General features: G+C 50.5%; 1 protein-coding gene across 12 annotated transcripts in view; it reads right to left on the bottom strand.

Moving 5' to 3' along the window:
- Positions 1 to 11,368: 11,368 nt before the first annotated feature.
- ARHGAP26 (Rho GTPase activating protein 26) overlaps positions 11,369 to 20,204 on the bottom strand; it is a 448,382-nt gene continuing 439,546 nt past the window's right edge. For all 12 annotated transcript variants that reach the window (XR_016236252.1, XM_051844367.3, XM_051844371.3 and 9 more), the window contains one exon: positions 11,369 to 17,123. Coding sequence is in view for 11 of the 12 variants with exons in the window: in XM_051844367.3 (XP_051700327.3) it covers positions 17,035 to 17,123 (89 nt within the window). In the remaining variant the exon portion in view is untranslated. The remainder of the gene's footprint in view (positions 17,124 to 20,204) is intronic.

The following is a 20,204-nucleotide window of genomic DNA, read 5'->3' as shown; positions in this document are numbered from 1 at the left end:
ATCTAACGCTCAAGGGCACTGAAAGCCTGCTCTTGGAGGAAGCAAGAGATAGGCAGGGAGATTCCAGACAAGCTGACTTCTGAGCAGAGCCTCAAGGTGAGGCAGAAACATACCGGGTTAAAATAAGAGAAAGGGAAGCCCTCGGTGAAGCCCACTAGCAAATGAGTAAGGAGCAGCTGGGCAACCAGTGAGCAGCCTGGTGAGTAGGAAGCACCCTAGTGTGCAGAGGGAAACAGCACCCAGGGCAAGAAGACACTGGGGAGGTGGGCTGGGCCTTCTGTGGCAACTCAGTAGGCCATGCCCAGAGGAGAGTGCAGGTGCACTACAAAACCCACAGGCTCAGGAAGAGCAGCCTTGGTGCTGGACGTCACTGCCATGTTACAGTCAACTGACTCGAGCACCGTCACACGGGCTGCCCCACAGCGCCACTGCAGCCCTGCCAGCCCTTCTCCGGCTCTTAGCTGGCATCCACTGCTGTTAAAGAACTTTCTCGCACGCCTCATTTATTCATTTGTTCATATCAGCGTGGACTCCGGGACCCTGCCTGGATTCCGCTGGTCAGAGATCTTTACTCCACGCGTTTGTTTTGCTACCCAGTTGTCGCTGACGTTTGCCAGGCGGTTTATGTGAATTGCCTCAGTGATTGCAGAGACCAAGTCTGGATGCTTGGGATCCTCATTAGCCCTGTTTTGCAAAGAGGCTGAAGCTCTGAGAGCCACCTTGCATTTCATTGCCGGGGCCTCCAAATGTCTTGTGCTGAAAGCTGGGGTACTGAGATGCACACACTTTCTCTCCTAATCCTCTGGTGCCTTGCCACGTGGGAATTGTCTCCTCCCTGCCCCTCTCTTTCAAAATGAGACATTAGGCTCAGGGAGGTTAAAACAAAAAACTGTCAAAATCACCGGTGTTCTGGAAAGAAATGGGTAAAGCCACCGCCTGCAATGCCGGCATCCCTATGAGCACCGGTTCGAGTCCTGGCTGCTCCAGTTCTGATCCAGCTCCCTGCTAATGGCATGGGAAATGCACTGGAAGATGGTCCAAGTACTTGGGCCCCTACCACCCATCATGGAAAACCCAGTAGCTTCTGGCTTTGACCTGGTCCAACCCTGCCAATTGTGGCCATCTGGGGAGTGAGCAACTAGATGGAAGATCTCCCTCTTTCTCTGTTAACTCTGACTTTCAAATAATGAAGTAAATCTTTTGTTGTTGTTGTTGTTGTTTAGATTTCATTTATTTATTTGAAATGCAGAGTCACAGAGGGGCAGAGACAGAGAGAGAGAGGTCTTCCATCTGCTGGTTCACTCCCCAATTGGCAGCAACGGCCGGAGCTTCACCCATCCAAAGTCAGGAGCCAGGAGCTTCTTCCAGGTCTTTCATGTGGGTGCAGAGGTTTGAGGACTTAGGCCATCTTCTATTGCCTTCCCAGGACACAGTAGAGAGCTGGATCAGAAGAGGAGCAGCGGGTCTTGAACTGGTGCCCATATGGGATGCTGGCGCTGCAGACATTGACTTAACCCACTACTCTACAGCACCAGCCCCAAAAAATCAATCTCAAAAATAAAATAGCAGTCAAAAATGCTGTGAGAATTTGAAGGTCCACTAGAAATCCTAACTTTCTCCAGCAGACTATGTTGCCTCTTTAAAATAGATTTCCTTTCGCACATGGGAGACTTAAGCATCTCCCTCTTTTTTAATGCCACTTACTTAATTCAACTCAGGATTGAGGAGGTGAGAGGAGAAACCGTGGCTTCTCTACTGACAGCTTGTATTTCTAATGGTTTCTGCCACAGCCAAAAGCCATTCTGCCTGCAATCAACGCCAAAGCTAGGAAGCTGCACTGGTTTAGACACAGCCAGAATCTCGTTTAGGGCGACAGAGGTAAGGAAAATGCAGTCTCTGGAGTTGAGTGCATTCCAGCACGGAGAGGAAGACTTTGGCGAGGTCTTCACCGTACTCGTTCTGTGATTTACCATGTAGGTCAATTACAGAGGTTCCACGGTATGGTTGTGTTCATCAAGGTACACGGAAGAAACCTCTCATTCATCCGGCTGTGGGCCGAGCGACATTGCTAATGACAGCAGACCCCTGAAAGTCTCGATATTGAATCAGAAACGAGGTGTGCGCTAAGGCCTTGACCACAGCAGGCCACAGATGGGTCTTCAACGTCACACCAGGCTTCCGTGGAAACACAGAACGGAGCTCATCCCACATCCACCAAGTGAGAACCCTGGGGTACGAACAAGTTCCTGAGGACGCCAAGGCTCACTCAAGCGTGCTGGGGCCTCTGACCTCTGAGCCAGCCTGCACGCTCACCACAGGGTCAGCACTGCACCAGCAGTGCCTCCCTTGGCCTCTTGCCTTTGGCCATGGTCGACTCCACTGGCATGGGTAATCCCGGGGTCCCCACGTGAGGAACAGTGAAGGATGTCTCCACTGACCTTGGCTCCCGCCTGCCTCCTGCAGCCTGCAGGAGCCTGAGGCGTCCCTGTCCGAGGGCACTGATACCCTGCATCTGTGCGCAGTTCTTGGCCACGCAGAGCAAAGTTCTGAGACACTTCCTTGAGGTGGGAGGGGAACCAAATTCCTGGAAACTCGAGGTCTGGTCTAATCCACTGCAAACAAACAAAACCCAGCTTTGACTGCTTGGCCTTGGAAGCAGTCACCTTATCTGCAAACCAAGATCGTGATGGATCAACAGCAAGTATGGTATTTGTAGCTTCTCTCTAGTTCTAGGGTCCCACCTCCCATCTCCACCCTCACGTACACTGAAACCACTCTGGGCTGCACAGGACGCTCATGAATGTTTAACTACTGGCTCTCAGATGGCGTGTGTGATTTGTTGTATTTGAGGACCTCAGGGGTGCAAAGAAGTCCCACCATCACCTAGGTCAGGCCACAGGCAGTCTAACAACTGGCTCGCAGGATTCCTGTCTATTTCACAATTGGCTCTTGTGAACCAGGACGGGCCACAGCCTGTGCAGCGCAGGCTCTAGGAAGCTCCTTCAGTTTTAGTCACACGGGGCTGGGGCTGGGGTGGGGGTGGAAGGATGGGTGGCAGCAGTGCTGGGTGGTCAGCGAGGTCCCTGAAGAACGAGAACCCTTGTCCCGCCTCTCTTGAGTTCCCTTCCTTCTCCCGGAGCATCTGACAGCAACACGGCAGAAGGCTGGAGGCTCAACACACGCGTACGTGAGTACTGCAAAAGGTTCATGAAAAATGTAACCAGAAGATGTCTATTTTGGTGCAAAAATATTTTTAAATCTGCATTCGAGAGGGTCCTCAAAAGTTCATGGAAAATATATATTATTAATAAAAAACTGGAGTTTAAAAATTTTTTGCACCCAAATAAACAGATCATTACTGCTATTTTCCATGAACTTTTTTGAAGCCTTGTATGTGTGTGTTTAAGCAGCAAAGGGTAGAGTTGACAACAAAGGCAGATCACGTTGATCTGAGGGAACTGGGGGCCAGCCCAAGTCCCACAGGGTCCACCATCATCCTTTCCAGCCACGGCTGGAAGGGGAGGCGGTCACGAGAGGCTCACACCGCCCTCTTTCCCAGCTGAGAGCCCAGTAAGTGCCCTCATGTGGAGCAACAGACTTAGGGTAAAAAGTGCAAAGTCTGCAAACTCTTGTGTTGCTACGCGATCTTGGCCCAGTCATTTAACTGCCAACTCCTCTGCTCTCTGTTTTTCCTCGGGGCTCCATCGTGGCCTAGGAAAGACCCTTGTGGTTGTAAAGAACAGAGGTCACTCAGTTTCCCCCGAACACAATGAGGCAACCACTGTGAGGATACAGGGGTCACGTGAGATCCTAAAACAGAGCACAGGGATCAAGCAGCCCCTTTAAGAAAATAAAAAGCTGCTTCGGATTGAGGCAGCTTCTCTCTCTCTGGTTGTATTCGGTCTTTTCCCTCTGCATCAATGTCCTGGCATGTGTAGTGTGTTCAGGCCAGGCCACAGGATCTGCAGGACACTGGCAATTTGGTTACCTTCGGAGTAGGTGTTCGCCTGTGTTTAGTTCTTTTGGTCATGGTCACAGAATCAAATGGGGACAAATCATGATCTGTGGGGCTGTGCTTGACAGGGGTGCTGGTGGGCGGAAGTCACACAGTCCGAGGTGCTAGGCCAGCTGCAGCCAGAAACTAGGAATACGGTGACTTAATTAGGTGCTGAACTCCCAACCCAGAAGGTAGGGATTCTTATGTCCATTTTAAAGATATCGAGGGTGGGGTGGGGACCAGCATTGTGCAAAAAAAGTACTGATGCAAGCAACCCATATGGGTTGCTCCAACTTCCGCACTTTCAATCCAGCTCCCTGTTAACGTGCCTGGGAAAGCAGCAGAAGATGGCCACAGTACTTAGACCCCAGCCACTCACATGGGAGACCCAGACTGGAATTCCTGGTTCCTGCCTTTGGCTTGGCCTGACCCTGGCCATGTGGCCATTTGGAGGAGTAAACCAGCAGATAGAAGAACTCTCTTTCTCTTTCTCTCCCTTTTTCTCTGTAAATTTTTTTTTGGGGGGGGGGGAGATGTGGTGGGGTGGGCAAGAATCAGACAAGGGCCTGTATACAAATTACTCCCCAGGTTGATTTAGAACTTGGGACTTCAGCTGGAAGTGAAAGAATCCAAATCAAATTACCAAAAATTTACTGATTAATATATAGAAAAAGCTCAGGTGCATCTGGACCACTGGCAGGCAGTGCCTCTATTGTTGTTACCTCTTAGCACCCAGTCTAGGATGCACAGTCCTCAAGCAGGTTCCTCCATCAAAGGGACAAGATGGCCACTGGCGGTCCACACAGCTCCAAATCCAGCACAGAAATGTGTCTAAAAAAAAAAAAAATCCCAGAAATGGACTCTCCTTGGACTTAATCAGGTCCTGAATCAAGCAACCACTAGGGCAGGGAGGCCATCGGGTCACTACTGGATCCAGGGTCGATGCCAACCCAGCCAACCCCGTGAGAGCTACGGTTAGGGGAAGAATGACTCGCCTAAGGAGAATGGAGGTGCTGTTACCAGAAGAAAGGGCACCAGATGCCAAGCAGGCAAAGGCAACAGCTGTTCCCACGGGCATTCAGGCCTGAGTTAACCTCAGGGACACAAGTGGTAGGCAGCACCCAGCCCTTGTCTGTGGATAGAGCAGGTGCCCAATGCATCCGGAGTGACTGAATGAGCGACCATTGGCTCAGATCATTGCAGAAGGGGGAGGCTGGTGCCTCCAGGGGCCTGGGATCCACACGGAACAGTTTTACTGAGAAGAGCCCTGAGGCCAAGCTCAGCAGTTAGGACTTGTTTCTTTTGTTTTCCAGCCCACAGGGAGCTTCTGGAAGTTGCTTGACTGCTGTGGTGTGCCCCAGTCAAGCTGGAGCTGTGAAAACCCCTGCACTTGAGTGACAGTGTTATCTCTCCCGGGCCAGGAGTGCCCTCCTAGTGTGTGAAGGTTCTCCTGTAAGAGCTGGAACCCTTTATCTGCCAGTCACCGGTCACCGCAACGAGAGAATGCAAGCCCACAGGGGGCAGGGTCTCAGAGTCTGGCTGTGTAACCACCCCGATGCAGGGCCCCCAGTGAGGCTGCCCTGCCCAGATGCCGGTCAAGATCAACCCTGGGTACCCCTGCAGTTTCTCAGACTCGTGTTCATGGGGTGGTCGAACAGGTTTGGGTGCGTCCCTGGGGTGTGTGAACAATTTCGTGAACAGAGGAGCCCCTCATGCCATACCATTCCATATCATGATTATGCATGATTTACTGCCGTTCTTTACGGCAACTGACTGGTGACGGGGTGGGGGTGTGGGGGGAGGTCTTTCGTGAGTATTCCATGGTGAAATGTCTCAGAACTCAAGTGCCACGGGGACGGGCCACATCATCAAGTGGTGACATGAATTAGCTGGTATGGGAGAAGGATTTGCAGCAGGTTCTCAGTGACACAATCCCTTCGGATTCTTACCAGGTTCGTTCATGGTGTCTCCTGGCTGGAATGCAGAACATTGTCACCATTTTCCAAACAAACTCTGCTTGCTGGGTGAAGACGCTGTCAGGGCTTTTCTTCTGGGGAATCCATTCATTCCAGGACAGGTTGGAGACATTGTTGGGCCGTTTCCGAATTCAACAGATATCTCAAGTCTTCTGCTTGCAGTGCAGGTAAATTCTCTAATAGGGCCACTATTAAAATCTCAACAATCAACACACAGCATGCTGGGCCCTCGATAAAGACAAAGAAGCAATTTCCAAGGACAGGGGGATCAGTGCTTGCTACTCTTTCTTGCTCTCAGTTTCCCTGCAGTGTCCTGTATGCCTTGCTCTGGACAAAGCACTGGCACTAGGGCTTAACGGGGTCCAGGCTCCACTCCTAAATCATCTGACCACTTTGGGTGGATTGATGATGTCCTAGAGCAGATCAGGGCCACACGGTCACTGCTGGATGCAAGTTGATGCCAGCCAAGCCAACCCTTGAGGTTGGGGCCTGAGGGAATGGGTGGTTCTCCCAAAGAGAACCTGGCACCTGGATGCCATGCAGGTGAAATCAATATTCTCATTGGGTGGGAGAAGTAAAGGGCTTTTGGGGGTGGGAGCTTTTCTGAGACCCTCCCCAGAGCTAGGACAGAGTAGAAGTCTAACTTCTGGGCCCAGCTGGGGTCCATCCTTTGTCCCTTCTTAATTCAGTGACTATGAACAACTCAGCCCGTCTAAAACTTGCTTTCCTCACCTGCAAAACAGAGTTAACAACAGTACCCTTTCCATCTGGATGGTTTGAGAACTGAACGAGATGGTGTGCGTAAGGCCATTAGTACAATGCCTGTTACATGGAAGTCAGTCCTTGGCACCAGACCTGCTTCATCACTGTCACCCGACAGGAAACAATTCAGCCTCTACCACGGACCACAGGAGACATGGCCGAGGGTTTCACTCTAGGAGTGACCTCAGTGCACCCCGAGACACTCACTCATCATCTGCTTTGTGTCATGTCCTCCCCTCTAGCTCTGACTTATTCAAACCTCATTGGGTCAAGAGGAGATTAAAATAATCTGAAAATCATTTCTGAGTATTAGCAGATTGGGCTAGAACAGTGGTTCCTCCCACAAGACACATGCCCTGGCAATCCCAGAAAAAGCCTGAAGGTCTGTGATCAGCAGCTGGATCAGGGTGGAGAAAGGGACTGTTTTCAAATTGTTAATTTTTTAGAAATTTTCACAGCATGCATATCTAGCCAGTGAAACATGGCTCGCCCATGCTGTGGGCTCAAGGGTGATGGGCTGGGCTAAAGCTGGAGTCCTGGAGGGCCGTGCAGGGAAGCAGCAGTATCTGCAGAGCCCCGGGAATAAGGAAGCAGTCACCCAAGATGGGTGAGCAAAGGCTCCTGGGAGGAGAGAGTTTTGAATGGAAACATATCCTGCTCTTACTTCTGCCACGGCAAAGTCAAAGTTGAGCATCTGCCAGATTGTGCTTCCTGGAGGAGCGAGGCCAAGTTTGTTGACAACGGTTACAGGGCGGGGGAAGCTGCGCGGGGGAATGGAGGAGCCACATCAGAAACGGAAGGGAAAACTTCCACCACATCTAAAAATAATCCTGTGCGATGTGACTGTGTGTGTGTGTTACTGTGAAATCACGCGTGTGGATCTGCAGGGCGCCGTCACCGGAGCTCTGAGAGGCCACACGGGCTCCAGAAGGGAGACCTGTGTTGGCACTTTAGGGTCCCCTCTTCCAGCTGGGGTGAGCTCTCTCGTCCCCAGTCTTTTCACGGAAAAAATGGAGGTAATTACAGCAGCGTGTTCATACATCGGGAGGACTCAGCGAGCTACACTGTTGGAGCCCAGTGAGAAGGCATCCCTGTGAGCTAATCCAAGAGCACTTCAAAAGGTAGACTTGAAAGGTGCTTATTGTGGTGCAAAAAAATGGAAATCCATGAGGTTTTCTCATAAAACACATTATTCATCAACACTTTTCATACTGTCGTTGACAGAAGCCTAAAAACCCAAGATGGGAACAGGCAAGGGTGAGAGAGTTTCCAGTTGTCTGGAAGGCCCTGCCTCCTCCCCTTCCAGCCGCAGTGAGATCACACTCCCCTACCTCTGTCAGTGTCTCAAGCTCCCTTAGAATCTCGGGACACTTCTCCATCTGCCTCAGTGGCAAATTCCTCTTCATCTTCGAGGTCTGTCTTGAATGTTCTTCTGTGGCACTTTCTCTGGCTGCCACCTCCCACGTAGAAAGGGCTACTGTGACCACGGCAATGGCACGTGGCACGTGCCACTCCTCGGGTCTCACTTACCTGTTGCAGAGGCCCACTGAGTTTCCTTAGGACAGAGACCATGTCTTACATTCTCTGCTTCTGGCAGCTCCTGCTATACAAGGAGTGGCCAAGAAGGGACTGCTGGATGAATGCATAAAAACCAAGGGCACAGGGCTGGTGTTTGGCCTAGAGGTGGATGCTGGAGTACTTAGGTTTCAGTCTCAGCTCTAGCACCTGACTCCAGGTTCCTGCTAATGCAGACTCTGGGAGGTAGCAGGTGAATCCTCAAGTAACTTGGCCCCTGCCACTCCCGTGGGAGATGCAGGCTGAGTTCCCAACTCCTGTCTCTGTCCCATCCCAGTCCAGACCTGGCTATTGCAGGCATTTGGGGAATGAACCAGTGAACGAGAACTCTGTCGCTCAAACAAAAATATATATGTTACTTAAAAAAAAAAAAAAAGGAGGGTAATTGCTCTAACAGGAGGAAGGCCCTTATTCTCCAGAAGGAGGGAAACCAATGTGGAAACAGACTTCAGCTGCAACATGGGAAACTGGAGTCCAACACAAAAAATTCCCTTAGCGAGAGTGTTAGCCGGCAGACCGAGTTCCCGTGGGACACTGTGCAAACTCCCTGGAGGGTCTTTACAAGGGAGCACTTTCAAGGTTCAGGGTGACTCTGATGTGGTTTGGCTCCTAGCTTTCAATGAGCTTCAACAAACAGCCCCCACGTCACCCAGAAGACAGTGAGGGTCTTCGGGCCTCAGTCAGCAGGACGTCCAGATGGTTTCTTGTAGCTGGCACCCGCCAAGGAAGCTGGGAAAGAATGTGGCCCTGTGTGTCGCAGGGGAGGGTGGGAAGCCTTCCTCCGAGCAGCCCCAGTCCTGGTACTGCACAAGTGGAGGACTTCGCCATGGGCCACTTACTGAGTGTCCAAGCACCGAGTCTGCCGCCACTTGGCTTCCGTCCTGCACCCATTTCTGTGGAGCAGAAGAGGCGGGCAGAACCAGCGGCGTTCAGTACTTTCCCGTCTGGAGCCAGGAGGCCCCAGCTGCGTGCCAGGGCGTGGGCAGGTGCTGAGTGGATGCATGAAGAAGACGTGGCCTCTGTCCTCACTGAACTGTTTATTGACAGAAAGACGGGCCTCAAGCATCTCATAACAAATTCACACAAAGTACCAAGATGGAGAAACACGGCATCAGAGGAGAAAAGGCGGGAAAACAAAGAAGCCACCCTTTGCGAAGGCTCAGAGAAGGCAGGAAACAGTAAATACATGAAAAAAACATCTTGGTGGTAATCTACTGCCCAGGCGTGTAAAGGGCTAATCCAGCCACAGTGGGAGAACAAGTATCTTCACTTTAGGGTGAGCACAAGAGAGGACCCCGGAAGTCTCCCTGACGCGCTAGCTGGCCGTGGGAAGGCAGATTAGCTACCTGGGTTTCAGCCAACAGAGGCTGCAGCTGGCTCGTGGGGTTAATTTCAAAAGAGACTGCACAAGACACAGTGGGACAGGAAGGCTGCTTGCTGCTGTGAGACACTGTGGGTCTGGTTTCGATCATTTCATCTTAAAAAATTCCCTGTGTTGGTCCCACTGCCTGGGACTCACTGGGGACAGCAGGCGGGCCTCTGCAGGGTCTTCCTAGCCCCCACCCCCCAGCACAGAACCTCCCCCTGCTTCCACCCCCTGCAGTTAGCACACTGGTTAGCGCCTCCCTTGGCTGCCGCACAGGCTGAAGTCAGCCACTACTGACTAACGCAGCACAGTTAATTACTTGCAGCTTAGCTTAGTGCTATTAAAAGCAGGGCGAGCCAATGACATTGACACATTTGGGTAGGAGAGAGGTGTGGTATCTCAGTGGAGGCTGAGAAAGAGCTGGAAAAAGAAGAAATGAAAGCTGTGACTGAACTCTGAAGAGAGCAAGCATGTTCAGGGGTTGAGCAAATCTTTCATCACACGCACTGCCTAACGTGGACCTAATTTCAAGCGCCAATCCAGTGAGTTTCTAACCAAGGTGCTCTTACAGGCGACTGATCATGCAGCCAGAGCTAACAAGTCAAAAACACCGACCAAACCACAGGACGTGACGGGTGTGAGCCCCGCTCTGAGTGGCTGCCAAGAGCAAAAGGAAAATGCAAACCTGCTCAGGTAGGAAGACGGGAAGGTTGAGGACCCAGATAAGATACAGACATGCACCACAGACTTCATTCTCACCGCGGAGCAATCAGACATGCGCGCGCCCCACCTGATACGGAGTGACCTTTCACGTGGCACAGGCTCCAGGGCCTGGGAGGCTTCCCGCAGAGCCTGGAAACTCGGCGAGGACAGCAGGTGCTGTGAGCCTGTGCTGTTCACAGGAGCACACCAGGGCCTTAGTGCAAACGAGGACAACAGAGGCAGCTCACGTGCGACCCACACGTTCAGAGAGCCGCCCTCTGAAGTCAGAAATCACACCGCCGATTCCCGAGTCCTGGGTCCCCCAGTCCCCTCGCTGAGCAGGTCAGCAAGCCCTCTCCAGGTAAGTGTGGCGCCAGGCCGCTACTCGGAGCGCACCTGCAGGTGCTGTGAAGCCCGAGAAGGCTCAGCGGCTGTGGCTGGCCCAGGATGACCTGTCATCAGTTCTATACACATGCTTTTCCCCAGCCCTGTGGTGGAGCTGCCATGTCCTCGCGCTTTGAGTATTCCATATGGTGTTCTCAAAATTCAGGAACAGCATGGACCAGAATATCAGATTTAGTTAGAATAATATGAGGGGACTTCAAAAAGTTCGTGGAAAATACGAATAAAAGTTTATGCTGTTGCAAGCATTTTTTTAAAACTCCATGCATATCTTCTTCATACTACACATTTTCCATGGATTTTTTCAAGACCCCTTGTATATATGCTACAGTCAGAAATATTAAGTGGAAGAGGATTCTCTGGGGATTGTTTAAAATGCACGATGAACACACCCTGCAGTGTGCCCACCTATTGGTAAATGGAAAACAAGGCTCCTTGGAACTCATTAGGGTCAGCCCCAGCTGGTCACTGACAGCCAGGGAGCCTTGACCCATGACCTTTGACAATGGTCGACATATGCTCACTTGAAGAAATGTTAAAACATGTTACCAACTCAAAACTCTCATCAGAAACACAAGCAAACAAACGTACCACCAAATGGAAAGTCATTTAATTCAAAAATCATACTTCCACTCGTTTCATGTTCATAGATTGTCACAGAAACCAACCAAGTGTGAGAAAGCCAAGTTTCAGAGGCCATTTGACAGAAACTGTATTTTCTTTATAGATATACTTAGAGACACAAAAGCACAGTTTTTAAAAAGCCTGAACATGGAAAACTGTTTTTCTAATAATAGGGGTAAAGTTCTATTCTAGCCACAGGTGATTTTTTAATTACAGAATTGGATTCTATGTACCAGTCAATACTCAATACTCAGCCGACATCTAAAACAGTGCATTATTTATGTCTTTTAAAAAGAAAACATTAAAGTGCCATTTTATAAGTACTTTATTGATATTATATTACACAGCACTTTACGGTATACTCAAAGGTAGCCTCAATTATGAATTAAACATGCAAATATTTTCTTTAGCCAAAACATGGACAAGATGTCTTTTAGAGTGCTTTGGAACACTGGCCTAGCATTGACTACTAAGCATTTATGGGTTTCATCTTTTTTTTTCCCAACATCTTTTTAAAAATAAGTTAATAAGGAACATAGCTGCTGCAGATAGGAACCATTGGATAAATATGAATAAAATTCAACCAACAGCCTTTCCTTTTCTCTAATTCTGAAACTCCAGATTCTCAAGGTTGGACAGGCTCAGCAATTTCCAGCTCACGTGGGTGGCTGTGAGAGAGCCTGCACCTTCACCTAGTGATTATGTGCTGCACACATACACACACACACACACACAACACACACATATGAACACATATTCTGTAGAATCATCAGACGGATGTTTTCACAGATGCAAGGTTGATCCTGGCATCTGGATACCCAAGAAAGCAGCTTGAAGGTGTCCGTGTGAACAACTCTGTAGAAATGGTCGAGGCAGAATGGCATCGAATGTCTTAGCCTCTCTGGGAATGCTCCAAGTAATCATGACATTTTGGTTAGCAGTATCCTGGTTCTCCCTGACTCCAGTGCCATGAATTTTGATATGGCAGCAATTGCTACTTTGCCATGGGCCTGGGACTGGTACTGTGTTTGCTCTCTGAGACATTCCACCTTAAAAGATATTTTCATTTGTAACATCCTGCAAAAACTTTTGTAAAAACATTCCTTGTGAAACTTTCTTGGGATAGTTTTTTTCTCGCTATGATGAACAGTATTTATTCCTCTAAAAATCCCAAGCCCAGCCCAGTTCCTCAGTGTGATGCACCTTGTTCCTCCTCGCTGCTTCTGGTATCAATCACTATCCTTCTGCCCAGGCACAGAGGCGCTGCCCTTAGATGAGACTTCAGCAATGGCTGGCTCTGGATGCCATCAGATGCTCTCTACAGCCTCTCCCTCTGCTTTGGGAAGCTCTTTAGTTAGAAAAGTACTGTAGGTGGCCAAAGGAAGAGGCTAGTTATCACCTGTTGGAGTCTTGTCTCAGCCACGCTGCAGGACCCCGTAACCTTCACTGCCCTGCTGTTGTCATTTTGATGTCACAATTACAGAGAAGTGGTTCGGTACCCAGCACATCAGCATGGCTGCCAAGCACATGTGAACACGACCAGACACATTTTTCAAACACCAGCACAGGGTGTGTGAGCAGACTCTGGGCTAACTTGAAAGAGAAGAGGGGCAGGGTTGTCACGGTAATTGATCATGGTCAAGTTTGCCAGAAGAGAGACAGCGCCCTAGACAGAACACCTGGGACATTCCTTTCAAAGTCAGGGAGCTAAGGGGCTGCTCCAGCGCTGGCAACTTACTTGGATGACATGTCACTCATAACCAGGGCAGAGTATGGGTGACACAGTGACCACTGCTGTACCTGGGAGTCCCCTAGCTACAAAGTTTGGTAATACTGCTTTTGGAAGCAAAAGTCAGCAGATTAAAGGTGCCCGCAGACAGTCATGAGTGAGCAAACAGCGACATTTGGCTGCTTTTGTCTCTGCAGCCCCCAATCATGGTGCCTCCACAGTCCCTGCAGTCAAGGGAGCCCGTTCAGCACGCCTGGGGATGCTGCTGTTGAGGCACACACTCAGTGAGCAGAAGGCCTCCCCTCGCTAGGGCGTCCTGGACTAACGCCCAAGATGACCGCATCACCAGCACGGCTCAGCCCCAATGCCAATCTGCCACTTCATTGCTCATTTTCTCTTTGTCTTTGCCTCTGTCCAAAAGCCACTCAGCAAGAAGGGACAAGCTGAAGTTAGGTTGAAAACAAGCCGTTGGGTCTAATGCTCAGAGGACACATATTGGCTGTAGAAATACCATCTGCACTGAGCTAGAACCTGGCTTCCATTCTATACCAAGGAAGCTTGCACTGTCCAGGACTCATCTCAATGAGTTTATTTTGAAAAACAGAACGCAGTATTCTCCACCAAGAGCAAACCAGCACTCTACTTGCTTGGGGGCAAGGACTTGGAACGAGTTATCTCCTCGTGGCTCAGCATTCCCTGGCTAGGAAATCCTGGATACCTGGAGGAGTAAGTGAGTGAGCAATCTCCACAGCCCCCAAAGAAAGCTCAGCGATACCTGATCTATCCCCCTGGTCTGCCGTCATGGTCCCTGCTATTATCCCTACAAAGACAGAGTTAGGGGTAGCAACCATGGATGGTGAAGAAAGCCCAATCTGTTTTCACTCTTCAAGTTCCTTCCTACTTGTTGGCTCACATTGAACAGTTCCTATAGTTCTGTAGCCAATGGGGAGGAGGAGAGCCTGGTGGGACAAAGGGAACCAGAGCAACCACCTGCCACCAGCCCGGTATGGCTGCAGGAAGCGAGGAAGGGGTCTTATGCAGCAGATGCCATCAAGGCCACTCAGGAGGGAGGGACAGGCTTCCACGCACTCCAGCTGGGGCCAAGTGTCTACAGGTCTGCTTCAATGAGGAGGTCCTGAAGTGGGGACTCTGGCTTCTGCTCCTCCATATTAAATCCAGGTAAGAGCTCAAGAGGCCAGGGGACAATTCAAATTGTCCAGTGCACTAAAGTCAGTATGCTGGCCTCCTTTCCTTTGGCACGTGTGTGAGTGTGCTTGTCCCACGGGGAGTCCCCACTTCCCAACTTCTCATCCCTGGATCTGAGAGCAGCAAGTAGTCTGTTAGTACTTTCCTCTTGGGCTCTTAGTGACAGATTTTAGCCTTGTCCATTCTTAAGTCTTATTCCCTGAATCCACGGTGGGGGCTTGCTTTCTCCCGGGTGAGTTCCGGGAGAGCTTCTGTATGACCTCGAGCTGATCCACTGCATAGTGAACCGCAGCATTGAAACCCTGCGAGCTCTGAAGCTTGAATGCACAGTCTACACTCCACCACCACAGTCTACACTCCTATCTGGGGGGTACACGGAATCTGGAGGTGAAAGGAAAGAACACATACATGCCGAGGGAAAGGCAAGCAGCCACATACCCAGAGCTCAGGATTCCAAGAAACCAGTCGTGTTTTAGAACTTAGATGTGTACAGCATTGCAAGCTAGCTTAGCCTCATTTGTAAAGCCCTAGATGTCAGAAGAAGGGAACACAGCAGTTATTCCACCTCCTCTGTCCTGATATCTTGGGGGGTAGCAAGAAATACACCTGAGAAGAAAAACCAGAAAAAATCTACTCTCTGGCCCCACCTATTTAAATCCTGAGCTTTGTCTGACGACTAAGTAGGCATTCTTTGAAAAACTCACTGCCTGAAGATGCCCTTTCCATCTCCAAATCCAGACCCCGAGGAATGCTGACAACACAGGTGGATAAAGAAGACGGAACACCACCAATTGTCAGGCCCTCCAAGGGGAACCAAGAGAGAGCGGGTGGTGGGGTGGGTCTCCTTCTGCCTGGCCAGAGGGGCACACCAATCCGGGTACCCTTCCCCCGGCCTCCTTTCCTTCCCTCTCAACCACACTTGTTCAGCCATCAAAGCCTACATGTGGGTAGCAACTAGCTTAAAGAGTATCAAATATAAAACTTTGCCATATAGTATTTCAAATCACTCTATTTACAAATTTATCTTTAAAAAAAAAAAAGTAAAAGATACAGTAAGTCAACACTATTCAAGTTTTTCTTTCCTTCTTTAAAGTTCCCTAACAAGGAATTCCAGAAGCAGGGGACACTGTCCAGAGCGATGCTGCCGTCCGCAGGGCTCGGGCAGAGCTGGATCGTCCTTCAGGTTGGAGCTTGTCTGTCCAGAGCCATGCCCGCCACGGCTTTCCCATGTGGAAGACACGGGGACTCTGTTCTTTGGGACTTTGTGAATGCGAAATATCCAGGGGGACCTCCCCATCCAAGGCGGTCTTCCAAAGGCCCTGCCTCTTTGGACCAGGCAACTTTGTTTCTCGTAAGATATCCAGCTCATCCTCCCTGCCCTGCACTGGTGGTGTCTTCCTGAATCACAGTGCCTATGACCTCAGCCTCGTGCATGAGTCCCAGGAAACAAGTCCCTTCTGAGTGGCAGTGAATGCAGATTCTCCTTTGAAACTGTAAGTCCCAGGGTGACCCAGAAAGCATGGCTAAAAACCAAAGGGCACCAGTGCCCAAGGGCCCAGAGCACTGCAAGAGGGCTGGTGAGTGATGGGCTAGAGGCGGGCGGGGCAGGGGCGAGTGAATGGAGGACATGAGGGACCCATCCTTGGACGCTGCCACCCACTGGGAGGTAGCACCTTCTCCTCTAGAAAGCAAACACCAGTGGCATGGAGGAATAGAGATACGAGGCTTCTATGTAATTGAATCTCAAGAGCTTACTAGGTTTTGCTCCGAATATATTTTAAATGTGATTGAAATTCAGCAGAAAAGGAACTGTTTCCAGCTGCTATCCTGTCTGTCCTAAGCAGACCACCTTCACTCTGCCATCCTTTCCTTCAAGTTCTTGGAAAACCATTCAAAAATCAATCGAGAAGGAAGTAGGGGGGAAAAATGTGTCATGCAAAGAGAGTATGTTATTTTCTGGAGGTTGGTTTATGAGTAGGCTGGGTTGCCGTGGTTACCAGATGATGGTGGCCCGTGGTGGCCAGGAAGTTCCTAGCTCGGGAGTGGGTAACGTGGGGTGAGCGTGTTCCCTTGCATGAGAGGCAAGAACTGAATTGTGCTGCTGATGGCCCAGTGGCTGCTTTAGAGATGCTGAAAGATTGGGTCTTACATAAACAGTGCCATCGCCCCTCTCCGCCCGGCATGCAGACAGACCCAGCTGCCTGCGGCACTGTGGGTCTCAAGTATTCAAAGGAAGAGGGAGAGCCTCCTGTAAACAAAAGCGACGGGCCCAGCCCGGACCTCAGTGCCAGTTTCTCTGCCTAGGCTGGCTGGCTTTCGCTATGCTATGTGCTCTTGGGGGCTCCTGATAGCTCACTTCCTGTTTCAGGAGGATGGGGGTGTGGATGACACTTGAGACAAAAATGAGCGCTCCCTGTTTAGGGCACCCATGAGAAACTGGCTTGGCAAGCCTTCCTCCCTGTCATCCAAAGCAAACGGCCTCTGCTGATTGACTTCTGCTTCTTGCGGTATCACTGTCAGCTGAGATGACGGCGGAGATGGGAGACGTGAGAGTTCACAGGAACATTCGTGGCGACAGGTAGCAACAGTCGGTCCCCTGCAATTCTCAGTGGCAAACAGAAATGGCCTACGACACTGGTGTCAGCGGTTGTCATGGATACCATGTAAAGCTCAGCAGTTGTGCTGGGGCCCAGGCTTAGAGGAACTCCACGTAGTTTTCGGGGATGAGGCCAGTCTTCCCGTTCAGAGTCCCCTCCAGCCAGCCAGGCTCCTGAGACGGATGAACTGTACAGGAGGGGAGACAGCAAGAAGAGACAAGGTTAGGAGAGGGTGGGAGGGGGAGGGTGTCGCGTGTTGCCTCATTGAAGGAAGTGTGCAGAGTGCGGAACCGCACTGGCCAGGTGACGTGATCCTAGGACTTGTTTCAACCAGAGGTTCGGAGTCCTTTTTGCTGGATCTATACCTTCTAAGGAAGGCTGTTTTGAAATTTTTCCACAATAAAAAGGAGAACAGAAATAATCAAAATTTGGCACAAAAAATTTTAGGGCTCTCTTGGATTTTTTGAAGTTCCTGGCTTAGACTGCAAGAAGTGGTAAGTTTCTACCTTCTAGACTACAGGTCAACAGAGGCACAGCTCGATTTATGTCTGCATCCATCCATCCATTCATCCACCCACGCCCCATCCACCCAACCAGCAGCAACTATGCACCAGGCAAAGTGCCACGCAGCTCTCCCAGGAACTACTGCTGCTGATGCCCAGGTCCTGATCTTGCATTTTACTTTCCATAAGCTGCTGGCCCCCTGCTATGAATATCCTTGCAAACTCCCTAGTGCTTTTTAAAACTTCATTTTACAACCTTTCAACAGTCCTCTTTTCCACCCACAGCCTTTCTCAGTTTTCTTTCCTACTCCCTAGCATTTCCCTCCCTGAGTACAAATCGGAAAGCCATCCTCTTCTCTCTAAGGCAACATCCAAAACGACTGCCTCTTTGTCAGTATCCGGTATCTATCCAGTCTGTGACATCATGATCCATCTCCATGGAAACTGGAGAATTACATAAAATCCAGCCGTGTGTGCAAAGGAGTCCACAGCAGGGAGGAAGACGGAAGGCATCGTGGGACCAGGAGTTGGGGGCTGCTCATGCCCGTGAACCGGGAAGGTACAGATCACCGTGGGGCATTTACTCTCAGCCTCTCAGGAAAACTAATTTTCCGAGATTGTTTGGAGAGAATCAATTTTCCCCTATTCCCTTCCTGTGCTAATTAAGTGACTTCCTGAGCTTGTTTTAGAAAAGCATTTCCGTCCCAACACTACTGTATAATTCCAGTTTCACTTCATGGCAAAAGAAACAAGACCAGAAACCAAAGGAAGAAAACAAGGAGGCAGCAGCAGGACAGACACTGAAGCTTCAACAAGACCAATGTCAAGTTCATCTAGACCTGGAAGCTTCCTCCAGGAAAGACAAGGCCAAAGATCCATGAGTCGGCTCTGCGATGTGTGCACAACCTCCCTTCAGGAGGCTCACAGAACAAACCCAGAGCAGCAAGGACACTTTGGATCCATGACAACCCACAGGAGGCAGAGTCTTGGAGAGAACAGCCACGAAAGGACACACCCAGCTCTCTCAGCACCAGAGCTCTCCCATGCTAGCTCCCAAATTCCCCATCCTCCAGCTCAAGCTGCCACCACCTCTTCCGTTTCTGCACCTCGCAGTTGGTGACCATGGAACTCTGTCCCCCTCAGTGGGCTCTTAGCAGTTGGAAAGATCCTGTGTGGGAGAAGTGCTGTACACTGAGCCAGGTGCAGGGCAAATGCTCGGAACAGGTGGGTCTGCCATGGACCCTGGGCGAGGTGCGCTGGTCACCAAGGCTCCCTCCTGGTGAAGCCTGTGTAAGGGCCTGGTCTCAAGACCCATCTAAACTTCAGGGATCCTCGAATGTTTAGGACTGGGGCCGGCGATGTGGTACAGTGGATTAAAGCCCTGACCTATAGGGCTGACATCCCGTATAGGCGCTGGTTTGTGTGCCAGCTGCTCCACTTCCAATCAGGCTCCCTCTTAGGGCCTGGGAAAGCAGTAGAAGATGGCCCAAAGTGCTTGGGCCCCTGCATTTGCCTGGGAGACCTTGAAGAAGCTCCTGGCTCCTGGCTTCAGATCAGCTCAGCTCTGGCCATTGCGGTCATTTGGGAAGTGAACCAGTAGATGGAAGACCTTTCTCTCTCTCTGGCTCTACCCCTCTTGCAACTCTTTCAAATAAATAAAATAAAATCTTGAAAAAATCTACAAGTCAAGGCCATTCTCCAAAATAAAAGACTTAGAAAGAATAAGCCAGACACACAAACAAAAAGCCAAGAAACAGCCCTTGCACTTTAAAGAATCCAGCGAGACTCTGTAACCCCACAGAGTGCCTGGGCCCAGCCTCTTGTGACCTTTGCTCCTGCCCGGCCAGCGTTCAGACACAGCACGGGTACCAAGGGCATCACACCCGCAAGCATCAGAAATAGAATCTGTAGCCTGTGGGAGGAGTCACAGGGGACAAGGGAATCCCAGAAAGACAGCAGGCGCCACAGCAGCCTTTGGGTCAGAACTGCTGACTCACTGGGGACTTCAAATCAGGGCCACCCAAGTACAGTGCTGGACCACGGGCATAAGGATCGCCTGGCTGCTGATTAAAACTGCACAGTCTTGGGAAGCCCTGGCAAACCAGCTAAAGCAGCAATTCAGGTTCGGGTGTGTGTGTGTGTGGGTGGGTGGGTGGGAACCTGTATTTTAAGTGGCCCAAAGAAAGTTAAAAAGTGATGGTTTTCTGTGTTCAAACATCTCTGTATTAAAAATCCTACTAAGATTTAATATGCAAATTGTCATCAACTTGGAAGACAGAGGCGCCTCCTGGGTCCCCCCTGCTCTTTTCTGCTGTCGTTTGCTGCCTGTGCCACAGCCCACCTCCTTTGTAAGTAGTATCGTGGCTTCCTTTCCACCTGCTCCCGCCTCCTCCGGACCCCTGTGAAGCTGCCTCACACACACGTTACACTTTGCTTCTCTGCCTTGCTCTTGGCTGCATTTCAGTGTGCGTCACAGCACTCCCAGGCTCAACAACCATCAGGAACTCCCTCTGCCTCCTGAATTAGGACGATGGCCTCTAACACTCAGACACGCTGGCCGTGCAGAGGTCACGAGCTCCGGAGCCTAACCACACTGATGGATCTGCTCGTCCTCACGGACTCCAGCTTTGCTATTATCATCGCCATCTTACAGAAGCACAGGGCGGGCGGTAAATGTCCTAGCGGTAGAAGGGAATCTGACCCCAGCTCGTCTGACGTGGAGATCAAGTCCCGTCGCGCTCTCTGCCACCTCTTTTCAAGCACAG

Source organism: Oryctolagus cuniculus, chromosome 6 (assembly GCF_051225735.1).
Source record: "Oryctolagus cuniculus isolate XC-2025 breed Fujian yellow rabbit chromosome 6, ASM5122573v1, whole genome shotgun sequence".
Classification (NCBI taxonomy): domain Eukaryota; kingdom Metazoa; phylum Chordata; class Mammalia; order Lagomorpha; family Leporidae; genus Oryctolagus; species Oryctolagus cuniculus.
The sequence above is the reverse complement of the archived record's forward strand: the minus strand, read 5'-3'. Positions and strand labels throughout refer to the sequence as shown.